We start from the raw sequence: 14,127 nt of genomic DNA on the forward strand, positions 1-14,127 counted from the left end.
TGGACAGAGCATTAGCTTGAAGCATAATGTTTAGCTGATAGCTACAATGCTAGCTACACCGCCCTAACAAACAAAAGCTGTGCCCTGGACTATGGCGTAGCGACAGCTAGGCATGGGAACGGGCAAATTTTGTGATACCTACTCAAGGATATAATAAACGAAGTTGAAAACAGCCGTCACAAACACAACACGAGTCTCTAATATTGGCATAGTATTGGATCGATACAAAGATATGTTCTGTTCTAGGGCTTTTTATGCGTTCAAAAAAGAAGTAAATGAACTGTTAGAATGAATCAACTATTTTGCTTTATTTGGTACACTTATCATAGCATCATAAATATGTACGTTTCACATCATTTTCCGGCAGCGTTCTAGAATGACTGATTCAGCTTCAAATCGTCAGTGTGATAGATCAGCACATCCTTGAAGTACATGTTCTTGGTGAAGAAGTAGGCAAAGTTGATCTCGCGATCGAAGGGGAATCCGAATGGCAAGTCATCGACATATTTCGAGCCAGATCCAACTCCACAGCTGTATGAGTAGTCGTAGGTGGAGAATTGTTCCACCTTAGGAGCGTAGTACGGAGTGACAATGAAGTAGAAGGTCAACTCATAGCCGCTTGGAAGACCCTTTGGCAGCAGAAGACGGTCGGGGAATCCGCAGTGAGCTTCAGACATATCTAGAACGAATTTGTCTTGTCCCTTGTATGCCGTCATGAATTTCTTGTACAGTTCACTATAAGTGGTTCGGTCACGAACACTCCAGTAGTAATCGCGAGAGTTGCGAACAATAGTGTTTTTGCCAATAACGAAGTCATACACGTACTGATCAACTTCAAAGAAGTATTTCTTCAAGTACTGCAACTGCTTGAAGTCGTAGAACTTCGGTCCCATGTACATGCGAACCACTCCCTTACCGGCGAATTCGGAGAAGATATCCATAGTGTAGGTGAATGGCTTATGGTTGATGCGCTTCTGGCGAGCGAAAACGGAGAAATCGAAGAACTTGTCCGAGGAGAAGCCCATTGGAATAGCGTTGCTGATGTCGGCATCGAAATAATCAAAATAGGTAATCAGTTTATCAAATACAACATTCTTGATTTCAACTCCCTTGAAGTTCAACTCATCAAAGGTGTAGTATGGCAAGTAGCTCTTGAATTGCCAGTAGTAGCTCAAAATTCTATAATACAGTTGGTAAAAGAACGGATCACGCATGGATGTTTCAAAATGCATAAGAGCACTTGGCCACGTCTTCGATCCACTGTAGAAATAATCAGAGCCACTGTACATGAGACGGGCGAAGAATTCGATGTATTTGTAGTAATCCGTGTCGTAGCTGTCCGGATTCGCGTTAATCAGATTTCCAAGATAGTCGATCGATTCTGGTTTACGGAAATCTATCTTAGTTCCATCATCCAAGTACATGTATCCTTGATCAATCACTTGCCTGATTCTGGTTTCGTAATCCTTGAGCAAGTCAATTTTGTAGTACTGGTCTTTGGGCAGAGAGTAGTAATCATTGCGTCCATAGAAAGGCAGGCCGTTCCAGTAACTGAGTTTTGGTGAATATCCGGTCTTGATAGGTTGATCCCAGCTGAATTCTTCGATCGGTCCCATGAAGTTGGCTTGGCGTTCTAGGTAGTAACGGGCGATGAGTTGCTGGTACATGTACAGATACAGCTCTCCACGACGATCCTTGAACAAGTTGAATTTGCTTTCTCCAACGAAGAATGGATAGTCCATCAAGAAGTAGTAGTAGTAAGCATTAAGACCGATATCTTCAGTAAAGTAACTCAGTTTATCTTCTCCGAAATAGTCGATCGGATAGACAGCGGTATAATTCGAGTAGACTACGTTGTATTTTCCATTGCTCACGAATCCGAATTTAGGTTCATACAACTTCTTGTACATTGCCTTGTGAACAACGTCGGTATTGAAGAAGTAGTAAGGATAGATTTCGTAAATGGCAGGTAGTACGATGCCCTTGAGGTCTGGGCGATGGAATGTGGCCATAGTCAGAGCATAGATAAACATGCCCTCGTTGATGTTTTCACGAGCCCAGATAACATTCTTGTAGAAGGTTTCCCAATCAGCGCTGTTATAGAAGAAGTTGAACAGAAGATAGGTTTGCTTCATGTATTCCTTGTTGTAGATGGTGAACACCTCTCCCTTTGGCAGGAAACCAAGCTTGTAGTATTCGAAGAATTCGAAGACCTCCTTGTAATTCTGGAATGAGATTTACTGTGATATTGACGTTTTTTTTTTTAAATAAATTTCAAGCCTTACCGTATATTTGGTCTCATCGAAAACCCATGTTTTGGTGTATGGCATATATTCCTCGAACGTGAGAGGTAGATGGATGTTGCGGAAAACTTCGAAGAAGAACTTCTGTTTTACCAGAAATTCTTTGTCAGCTGCAAGTATAATAAGATTTCTTCACCTTGCTTTGGTTTACTTTGTTGCAAGGAAACTTACCATATTTAAAACCTGTTACCGACTTTTCTACGGGAACGTAAGCTGCACTGGTCAGTGCGACCAGGCACAGTGCAATTGCTGCAACCGTCAGTCTCATCTTGTTCTCTCCTGTTCGGGCTCAACTGTGAGCATGCTCTGCTGATTGCAACGACAGTTGCTTATATAGTACATTCAATTTCTTATTATCAATCAGTTAATGTAACATTTGTATTATTCAAATGCGATAGGTGAGCACCTGAAATGTTTTTTTTTCTTCTTGCAGAACTGCAATTTTGATAACACGCGAAAGCGATAATCACGTGTTCCGTTGACTTCAAATTGGTAATGACCTATTGATGAACGCACTATCGAATTTGAACGTTGGCAACAAAATCTGGTAGAATTTTTCAAGTGTATTGTTAGTCTAGAAATTGATTTTGTTTATTTATTAAAGCTCACGTAAAAGGCAATATTTCTAAAAAATAAAACAAATGATTGAACAAAACTAACTAGGGTAAATGTACCAATAGTGGTGCTATTAGTAGCTCCTTGTAGAAGAATAATTGAATTAAATTGATGATACCACAAAATAAAAAGTCTTAAAACGTTAACCGATAGTTTTTCACTTAAAATTGCTAGGAAAAATATAAAAACCATTGTTTATTTCAGTTTTTGCTAATAAATCACTTGCACCAACTATAGGTACACGGTTCCTATTATGGAGGTAAAATTTAACATTGGTTCCTATAGTGGCGCATCCCATTGAATTCTTATGGGACCCACCACTATAGGAACACTACCACCACTATAGGTGCAAAGGAGCAAAAAAAATTAAGGAAAATAATTGTTTAAAATAGGTTTTTCGGCAAATCCTGAACACAAAACTGAATTAATGTTATTAATTAGTTATGATGCATCTATTAAAAATGTCATTTGCAAGCTTTTTGTTCGAAATAGTGCTAAATTGGCACTACCACCACTATTGGTACTACCTCCACTAAGGGAGCTTTTACCCTATATGTTCTTTTTGGATACTTATTTTTTGTGTTAACTACCTAGATAGAATTTTTTTTATGTAATTCAGTATCACTCAGATTATTTATTTAGAACAATTAAAAAAACTGGTGCAATTGGTTGGTTATTTCAAAAGTTTTGCTTTTGGCCCACTTTATACACGCTAAAACTGCTTAGCACTAAGATGTGTAAGACCTACTCATAAATGCATAATTTCCATAACACTCATAAAACGTGTAAAAGTTACACATTCACAAAATCTGCTCGTACACTATTCTAGATGCGAAATGGCTATATTTTTTGGTTCGTCAAGGTCACTAGTAAACCTACACTCCCGTTCAAAAGTTTGGGGTCACCCCCTCAAAAACATGTCATTTTTAGGCCCATATTTCCGCCAATTTGCGTCCGATTTCAAAACCCTAGGTTTCATTCAAAAGATAATAAGTCAAAGAAATTTTGAACATGATTTAAAAGAAACTTTTTCAAAAAAAATTGTATTTAAACTTAACCCAAAGTTGCCAAATTTTCTAAAAAATGAATATAAACTTACGGCAGTGTCGCTGGAAGTTGGGTCGACCAAATTTTAAGATGAGAGCGGTAATATAACCCATTTCCTATTAGCTTTCAATTGCTTTTTACAGAACTTAGCTAAAAAATCTAGAAAAAAGTTATTAAGTAAATTAATCCTTGATGTCATCGACCAAAAGTTTGGGGTCACCCCTCAATACGATGTATCGGCCAAAAGTTTGGGGTCACTTTCGTAAAACATGAAAAAGTGATTTGGTGATATCTTCGTCATCTATAGTTCAATTTCAATTATTTTTGGCTCATTTCAAAGATAATTAAGTAAATTAACGTTTGATGTCTTCAACTTAACGTATTTAACGATTTTTGTATATAAAAATGTTATGTAAAGTTAGCACATTTTACCACGCTTCAAAAAATGAGGCAACTTTACGTTAAGTTTTAGTATGTAAATTTCAACAAATATGTGTGGTTCAATGTCTATGCAATAAGTATCATTCATTTTGTTTCAAATAAGCCAAGAAGAATTAAAATTGAATGAAAGATGACAAAGATATCAACAAATCACTTTTCCATGTTTTACGATAGTGACCCCAAACTTTTGGCCGATACAGCATTTTGAGGGGTGACCCCAAACTTTTGGTCGATGACATCACGGATTAATTTACTTAATAACTTTTTTCCAGATTTTTTAGCTAAGTTCTGTAAAAAGCAGTTGAAAGCTAATAGAAAATGGGTCATATTACCGCACTCATCTTAAAATTTGGTCAACCCAACTTCACTGCGACACTGCCGTAAGTTTATATTCATTTTTTAGAAAATTTGGCAACTTTGGGTTAAGTTTACATTTTTTAAATTCTTTTAAATCATGTTCAAAGTTTCTTTGACTTATTATCTTTTGAATGAAACCTAGGGTTTTGAAATCGGACGCAAATCGGCGGAGATATGAGCCTAAAAAAAATACATGTTTTTGAGGGGGTGACCCCAAACTTTTGAACGGGAGTGTAGCTAGATTGCCATACAAAAAAAAATGCAATTTTAACGATTTTGTGGACGCAGGAGCAGATTTTGTGAATGTGCAACTCTTACACATTTTATGAGTAGTATGGAAACTATGCATTTATGAGTAGGTTTTACACATTTTAGTGCTGAGCGGTTTTACTGTGTAGTTTTTGCCCCGGGCCTGAAGTTTTGACGACTAGGTATCAGATAAAAAAGTTTCACATGTTTTTACACCTTTTTTACGCAAACAAATCTATCACTTGAAAATAAAATTCAATGTAGTTTGTTGGAATTTGTTGCATTTTTATTGTCCGATACTGTAGTTTTCGGAAAGCGTGTTTTAAATTATCTAATGACCTAAATTATCATACTGAATTGTATAAAAAGATTTTTGTCTAAAATAGGTTGCTCATTTTACTCCGACGGTTTGAAATCAACACATACACATGTTTTTTCAAAACTATTTACCAATAAATCATTTCTTTACTATCTACAGTGTCGGACAAAACAATAACACCATTATACAAAATGGTCATGTTCTAGTTAACCGATTTTGCTGAAATTTCAACAGTCACCATGGAATTACAAGAATTTTGATTTGCATTAAATTGATCGAACTCTGTTCATTATGTCAAAAGTTACGGATGTACGATACGACGAAATAATAGGACCATTTCCAGATTGCCATGACAAAAGGATATAGTGTCGGAGAAAACAATAAAACCACCAGTCATTTTTCAAACAAAATGGCCAAGTTTCACGATGTGATCCTCAGTTTCTAGTGAACCAATTTTGCTAAAATTTTGGCAGTCGCAAGGGAATTATGTGAATTTTGATTTGTATTTAGGGGTCCCCGGGCAAGAAGGACACCCTTTGATTTGCCTATGAAACGCAATAATATAAGCATAATCGTTGATTGCTGAACCTTTTTCACTTTATCCTGGCTTTGCTCACTTGCAAAAAGAAACAGCTTTTCCAAATCGAGCGCATTTATTTACGAATATTCAAGATTGGTGCTCTTGAAAACGTGAGTAGAGGACCTAGTCGGCCATTGTGGCAGCCATATTTGTTTTCTCTGAAGTTTCTCCTTAAACTTCGGGACATTTTTATTAAATTGACCATAAATAAACCTCATAAAAATCTGGGTAGCCTTGGAAGCAGTAAACAGAACTCAATCATTTTAATACAAATGAAAATTCTCGTAATTTCATGTCGGTTGTCAAATTTTCAGTCAAATCGGTTTGATTGAAAACGAGTATCGTATCGTCAAACTTTGCCATTTTGTATGAAATACGATCGGTGGTCTTATTGTTTTGTCCGACACTGTACTGCCCCGACTCGCATAACAGTCCCGTATGAATAGGAAACCCAGCAAAGATGAGACTGTTATGCGAGTGGGGGCAGTGGAGTTAACACAAAAAATAAGTATCCAAAAAGAACATATAGTTAGTTTTGTTCAATCATTTGTTTTATTTTTTAGAAATATTGCCTTTTACGTGAGCTTTAATAAATAAACAAAATCAATTTCTAGACTAACAATACACTTGAAAAATTCTACCAGATTTTGTTGCCAACGTTCAAATTCGATAGTGCGTTCATCAATAGGTCATTACCAATTTGAAGTCAACGGAACACGTGATTATCGCTTTCGCGTGTTATCAAAATTGCAGTTCTGCAAGAAGAAAAAAAAACATTTCAGGTGCTCACCTATCGCATTTGAATAATACAAATGTTACATTAACTGATTGATAATAAGAAATTGAATGTACTATATAAGCAACTGTCGTTGCAATCAGCAGAGCATGCTCACAGTTGAGCCCGAACAGGAGAGAACAAGATGAGACTGACGGTTGCAGCAATTGCACTGTGCCTGGTCGCACTGACCAGTGCAGCTTACGTTCCCGTAGAAAAGTCGGTAACAGGTTTTAAATATGGTAAGTTTCCTTGCAACAAAGTAAACCAAAGCAAGGTGAAGAAATCTTATTATACTTGCAGCTGACAAAGAATTTCTGGTAAAACAGAAGTTCTTCTTCGAAGTTTTCCGCAACATCCATCTACCTCTCACGTTCGAGGAATATATGCCATACACCAAAACATGGGTTTTCGATGAGACCAAATATACGGTAAGGCTTGAAATTTATTTAAAAAAAAAAACGTCAATATCACAGTAAATCTCATTCCAGAATTACAAGGAGGTCTTCGAATTCTTCGAATACTACAAGCTTGGTTTCCTGCCAAAGGGAGAGGTGTTCACCATCTACAACAAGGAATACATGAAGCAAACCTATCTTCTGTTCAACTTCTTCTATAACAGCGCTGATTGGGAAACCTTCTACAAGAATGTTATCTGGGCTCGTGAAAACATCAACGAGGGCATGTTTATCTATGCTCTGACTATGGCCACCTTCCATCGCCCAGACCTCAAGGGCATCGTACTACCTGCCATTTACGAAATCTATCCTTACTACTTCTTCAATACCGACGTTGTTCACAAGGCAATGTACAAGAAGTTGTATGAACCTAAATTCGGATTCGTGAGCAATGGCAAATACAACGTAGTCTACTCGAATTATACCGCTGTCTATCCGATCGACTATTTCGGAGAAGATAAACTGAGTTACTTTACTGAAGATATCGGTCTTAATGCTTACTACTACTACTTCATGATGGACTATCCATTCTTCGTTGGAGAAAGCAAATTCAACTTGTTCAAGGATCGTCGTGGAGAACTGTATCTGTACATGTACCAGCAACTCATCGCCCGTTACTACCTGGAACGCCAAGCCAACTTCATGGGACCGATCGAAGAATTCAGCTGGGATCAACCTATCAAGACCGGATATTCACCAAAACTCAGTTACTGGAACGGCCTGCCTTTCTATGGACGCAACGATTACTACTCTCTGCCCAAAGACCAGTACTACAAAATTGACTTGCTCAAGGATTACGAAGCCAGAATCAGGCAAGTGATTGAACAAGGATACATGTATTTGGATGATGGAACTAAGATTGATTTCCGTAAACCAGAATCGATCGATTATCTCGGAAATCTGATTAACGCAAATCCGGACAGCTACGACACGGATTACTACAAATACATCGAATTCTTCGCCCGTCTCATGTACAGTGGCTCTGATTATTTCTACAGTGGATCGAAGACGTGGCCAAGTGCTCTGATGCATTTTGAAACATCCATGCGTGATCCGTTCTTCTACCAGCTGTATTATAGAATTTTGAGCTACTACTGGCAATTCAAGAGCTACTTGCCATACTACACCTTTGATGAGTTGAACTTCAAGGGAGTTGAAATCAAGAATGTCGTATTTGATAAACTGATGACCTATTTTGAGTATTTCGATGCCGACATCAGCAACGCTATTCCAATGGGCTTCTCCTCGGACAAGTTCTTCGATTTCTCCGTTTTCGCTCGCCAGAAGCGCATCAATCATAAGCCATTCACCTACACAATGGATATCTTCTCCGAATTTGCCGGTAAGGGAGTGGTTCGCATGTACATGGGACCGAAGTTCTACGACTTCAAGCAGTTGCAGTACCTGAAGAAATACTTCTTTGAAGTTGATCAGTACGTGTATGACTTCGTTGTTGGCAAAAACTCTATTGTTCGCAACTCTCGCGATTACTACTGGAGTGTTCGTGACCGAACCACATATAGTGAACTGTACAAGAAATTCATGACGGCATACAAGGGACAAGACAAATTCGTTCTAGATATGTCTGAAGCTCACTGCGGATTCCCCGACCGTCTTCTGCTGCCAAAGGGTCTTCCAAGCGGCTACGAGTTGACCTTCTACTTCATCGTCACTCCGTACTACGCTCCTAAGGTGGAACAATTCTCCACCTACGACTACTCATATAGTTGTGGAGTTGGATCTGGCTCGAAATATGTCGATGACTTGCCATTCGGATTCCCCTTCGATCGCGAGATCAACTTTGCCTACTTCTTCACCAAGAACATGTACTTCAAGGATGTGCTGATCTATCACACTGACGATATGAAGCTGAATCAGTCATTCTAGAACGCTGCCAGAAAATGATGTGAATCGTATTTATGACAATATGATAAGAGGACCAAATAAAGCAAAATAGTTGATTCATTCGAACAATTCATTTACTTCTTTTTTGAACGCATAAAAAGCCCTAGAACAGAACAAATCTTAAAGTAAAATAGATTCATTCAAACACTTTTTTTCTTCTTTTTAGCATATATTAATCCCTTTAGGATCATTTGTTTATGTGGATTTTAAAACTTTATGCAGAACATCGAAATTTGCTCTAATACTCATTACATTAGGAAAAAAATACACAGTGTCATGCCACCGATCGTATAACAGATCATTTATCTTCAAAAATTCAAAATTATCGAAAATAAAAGAAACAAACTTTTCTGCTACAAGTTTTCCGAACAACAAAGGGAACGAAAACAATCAATCATAGATTGTAGGGCAACTAGATAAATCCAGCTAATATTTATTTTTTGATTTGGCGCGGTAGCGGCGTCGGTGGTGTAGTGGTAAGCGTGGTTGCCTCTCACCCCAGTCGGTCTAGGTTCAATCCTAGTCGACGCCGTCGGTATTTCTGAGACAAAAATATCTGATCACGCCTTCCCTCGGATAGGAAGTAAAGCCGTAGGTCCCGGCCCATGTGTTGATGGGTTCGATATGTAGGGTGTCAGGTGTGTGTGGATGTCTCCCTGACCGTCCGTGTTTAGGCTTAGTACCAGAAATAGGCGGACGTTAAACTAGAGCTGATGCCGAACGGTGTCGGCTCGCCAGAAATAAGAAGAAGAAGAAGAAGATTTGGCGCGGTGTAAGATGGACATTTTGAATAATTGTAGGAAGATATTGTAACTAACCCCGGTGGAAACTTTGGTAGTAATGAAGAGAGTAGCGCATAACAGCGTATGCTCCCTATGATTAGAACAGGCTTATCGACGACCGAGTTCCAGGGAAGGACTCTAAGCTCAACTGTGCACGATGATGCTCCAGGAATGTTATGGGTTGTTGTCAGGCTCTGCGAGACAGCCGTAACACCAACAAGCAGTGAAAAGAAAACAGGACAAGAATACGAACCAGAGCTAATGGCAACGACCCACGCTAAAGTACTTGCGATTGGAATCTCGGTTCATCGACTTCAAAGCGGCATACGACAGTATCGACCGCACAGAGCTATGGGGAATCATGGACGAAAACGGCTTTCCTGGGAAGCTGACTAGACTGATTGAAGCAACGATGGACGGTGTGTAAAAATGCGTAAGGGTTTCGGATGAAGTATCTATCCAGTTCATTCGAACCACGCCGGGGACGGCGACATGGTGAAGGACTCTCATGCCTACTCTTCAACATCGCCCTGGAAGGTGTGATGCAACGAGCCAGGCTCAACAGCCGCCGGAGAACGATTTTCACAAAATCCGATCAATTTGTGTGCTTTGCGGACGATATGGACATTATCGCCAGAACATTTGCAACAGTGGCAGAGCTGTAAACCCGCCCGAAACGCGAAGCAGCAAAGGTGGGACCAGTGGTAAATGCCGCTGAACCGAACACAACCGGATTCGTCTGGGCAGTAATGTTACGATAGACGGGGATACCTTCGAGGTGGTGGAGGAATTCGTCTACCTCGGGTCCTTACTGACGACTGACAACAAGGTAAGTCGTGAAATACGAAGGCGCATCATCAGCGGAAGTCGGGTCTACTACGGGCTCCAGAAGAAGCTGCGGTCCAAAAAGATTTACTTACGCACCAAATGCACAGGCAGAAAAATGAGGCTTGTTTAAAACAATAAAACGCATGGTTGATTTTCAAACTGAGCAATTACTTATTCCAAAGTTATATTTCTTTGTTCTTACTTAGAGTTTATCGATCAAAACAACCAATTCCCATCATTCCATATAACGTTAAAATCTGCATTTGTTTCAACAAAATGGGGACCATAAACATGGCCCGGATACACTCACACATCTTCAAAATTCTTACCCCAACATCGCCACAAACGAAGAAAGTGCAGTAAATCCATCACTCCAACTTCCAAGTGCAGTTTTGGCCGTGATGGATAACGCGCAGGAACTCAAGACTGCATCCAAAAAATAAGTTGGTCGGTTTCGATTTTTTGCCTTTTTTTATTCGTTCTCGCTTCCATCCGCTTGTCGAGTGTCTAAAAATAGATTTCCGAGCTGCCGTCACCACCAACACAATCACTTTCCGGCTTTGTTAGTGGCAAAAGTGCAGTCGTTTAAAACAATCTGTTATTTTATGTTGAAACTACCAAATCTCTGTTTGTTCTAACAAACTGTCAAAAATTTCGGCAAATGAAAATATTTGTATTATCAAACAATGGAACAGTTCAGTTTAAACTAGAAATCAGTTTGTCGCTATAACAAACTGAAAAATTGGTTGATTTGAACTAGAATTTAATTGTGTTTACAAAATATTTGTCTGCGTGTAGACAATAGGACGCAATCAGTGAAGTACTAGATTGAAAGTAGTGAGCTGGATTTTTGTATGGTGAAATGATCAGTTCTCCATTTCTGCAACGAAATGGTGCAAACAGCGTCGGTTATATGATTTCTTGACTAATTTGATGCTGTTTGAGCAAAAGTTTTGATAACCGTGTTGTTGAAGTTGCAAGAAATAAATAATACAACAACACAGTTACCCAAACTTTTGCTCAAATAGCATCAAATTAGTCAAGAAATCATACAACCCACGCTGTTTGCACCATTTCATTGCAGAAATGGAGAACTGATCATCTCACCATACAAAAATCCAGCTCACTACTTTCAATCTAGTACTTCACTGATTGCTTCCTATTAACATCTAAGCATTTAATGTTAGTAAGTAAACTTGCATGCTACTTTTGGAGGGTGACTTGTATAGGAAATATCGTACCTAACATAAATAGGATAGCGAACCACTTGGGCAGCGGCCGGTATTTTGCACTCAGCGAAAAAAACTAGCGAAATTCATCGAAATACCTTATGAAAATTTGCTATAACTAATTCTTATGGATGCCATAAGAATACCTTATGAAAATTGATCGTGCTTGCTATGATAAATTTTATAAGATAGACTTATGAAAAGAACAAAAAAAATCTTAAAATGATGCAGGTTGGCTTCGATCCATGAACGTCGGGATCACCGAGCCTGTGTTTTATCCACATGGCTACCGACGCTTGAGAATATCATGTTGCTAAACATGAATAAAAGCCAAGCTGTGAGACGATTTTACGTCATAGAGTGACCTTATGAAATTCATCCGAATCATTATGAATTATTTAAAGGCCGTTTCATAAGTTGGGCCTTATGGAAATCTTAAGGTTATTTGGCTGAGTGTGGGCACTCTTCGCTATAACCCAGTCAATTCCAAACCAATTGACTAGAAATTTTGTACGTGGCTAGATACTATACGTATCTCATCGCGTTCCAAAAATTGTGTCAATTAATGCAGAATTGGCTGAGTTATAGCAGAAAAGTGCCCAAAATAGGACCCCTGCCGAGATGGTTCCACTTCCCTAGCTTAAAACGAGCAAGTTTGATTTTGTAAAACGAAATATGTTGCATGAGTCGTTAATTTATGTTAATTGACCAATTTACCCTTTAATTGCGTAAAAAATAAATCGCATATTTTGCCCTATAAATTGAGGTATAGCTCGAAATTGTAACGCGCTGGAGCAAATCTGAGCCCGGATTCTAATTCAGCGGCCCAAAGTCTTTCAGAGACACATAAGTTTGCTCTTGTGACAGATCAATAGTTAATTTTTGTTTCGCCGAGTAATTCGTTCGAATCTCGTTGAGAAGTGCGACAGGGTGACGGAATTTCGTACCGTACCATAGAGCTCGGTATGCCCGGTATATATATCTAGATTGAGTTTAAATAAGGGCGAAAGTAACATGAGAGAGTTCTCTTCATCGACTCTCTCTTCTTCAAATTAAAGTGACAAGATGCAAGTATGGTTGCACTTTTTGGCCATAAATCGCTAGGTTGCGATGCAATCTATCGTCTAAATGTAAAAAAGTTCGATTGAATTTGCATCTTGTCACTTTAATTTGCAGAAGAGATAGTCGATGAAGAGAACTCTCTCATGTTACTTTCGCCTTTATTTAAATTCAATCTAGATATGTTTATTTGATTTGTTTTTTCTGCTCCTTGTTAAAATTGGAGAAAAATGGGTTGACTCAACTTCCACCACATCAATGCAGTGTGTGGATTTTTATCGCGAACCACTGAATGGTCCATGCTCACAGTGTTGCCACATTTTATTCAGTTTTCATCTGTGATTTTGGTCAAAAAAATCTTTTTCATCTGTAGGAAATTTCAGAAAATCTTAGTAAAAATCTGTGATATGTTAATGTCTCCAAAACCGAATATTTTTGAACAATTTGTTTAAAAAAAAACGGAAAAAATGTTCTTAGAATAACGTCGACTATAACACTCCCAGGTTGCATCTGAAGAGCATCAGAAACCACAAGAACGTTGAAAACAATGCGCCTGAGGCTTGGCCTAGGCCATCCAACTAGAAGATTTAATTTCTATTATTTAAATTTGAGTACCTGAAAATTATAATAAAGCTTTTTTACAAAAATCATTGTCACTGTTTTAAAAATCTTAAAAATCTTTTTTATTGCAAAAATCTTTGATCTGTGATCACAGATATCTGTAGGCGAAAATGGGAAAAAATCTGTGTAATTCTAGGTAAATCTGTGTATGTGGCATCACTGCATGCTCAGCAAGTGATACATTCGCGAATGTAACATTTCATGAACCAACATGCTCGGGAACGCTCTCCGAAATGCTGTTCATTCTCTTGCCCGGTTCCATACGAGAGCGCAATCAAGAGAGAAGATGCTCGATGACGCTAAGGAAACGATGCAATCGGTAAGAATAGTTTATTGCCATAATTCTTTTTTTATTGTGACTACACAACCTGCAACGTCATGAATACAGTTAAATTAAATAGTATTTCACGTTTTTAAAGCGAAAACGCATTAAATACTGATGAAAATAACGATTATTCACAGTTGCCCCAAGCCAACGATGAGCGATCATCGGTAAGTGTTACACTTAGCGATGCCCGCTCATCGTCGCAGCTTGTTTAGGGGCTGTCCATTAATTACG

The 14,127-nt window shown here is 38.6% G+C and overlaps 2 protein-coding genes across 2 annotated transcripts; one reads left to right on the forward strand and one right to left on the reverse strand.

Moving 5' to 3' along the window:
* Window positions 1-283: 283 nt before the first annotated feature.
* Window positions 284-2,634, reverse strand: LOC109402898 (hexamerin-1.1). The gene is made up of 3 exons (XM_019675639.3): window positions 2,475-2,634; window positions 2,286-2,413; window positions 284-2,225 (listed from the first exon to the last, which is right to left on the reverse strand). Exons 1-3 carry the CDS (start codon window positions 2,569-2,571, stop codon window positions 372-374), a joined length of 2,079 nt encoding a protein of 692 aa, XP_019531184.3. The 5' UTR covers window positions 2,572-2,634; the 3' UTR covers window positions 284-371.
* A 4,134-nt stretch (window positions 2,635-6,768) lies between these two features.
* Window positions 6,769-9,408, forward strand: LOC109401553 (hexamerin-1.1-like). The gene is made up of 3 exons (XM_019674124.3): window positions 6,769-6,928; window positions 6,990-7,117; window positions 7,178-9,408. The coding sequence occupies exons 1-3, from the start codon at window positions 6,832-6,834 to the stop codon at window positions 9,029-9,031; spliced, it is 2,079 nt and encodes a 692-aa protein (XP_019529669.3). The 5' UTR covers window positions 6,769-6,831; the 3' UTR covers window positions 9,032-9,408.
* Window positions 9,409-14,127: the final 4,719 nt, after the last annotated feature.

This window comes from Aedes albopictus, chromosome 3 (genome assembly GCF_035046485.1).
Source record: "Aedes albopictus strain Foshan chromosome 3, AalbF5, whole genome shotgun sequence".
NCBI classification, from domain to species: Eukaryota; Metazoa; Arthropoda; class Insecta; order Diptera; family Culicidae; genus Aedes; species Aedes albopictus.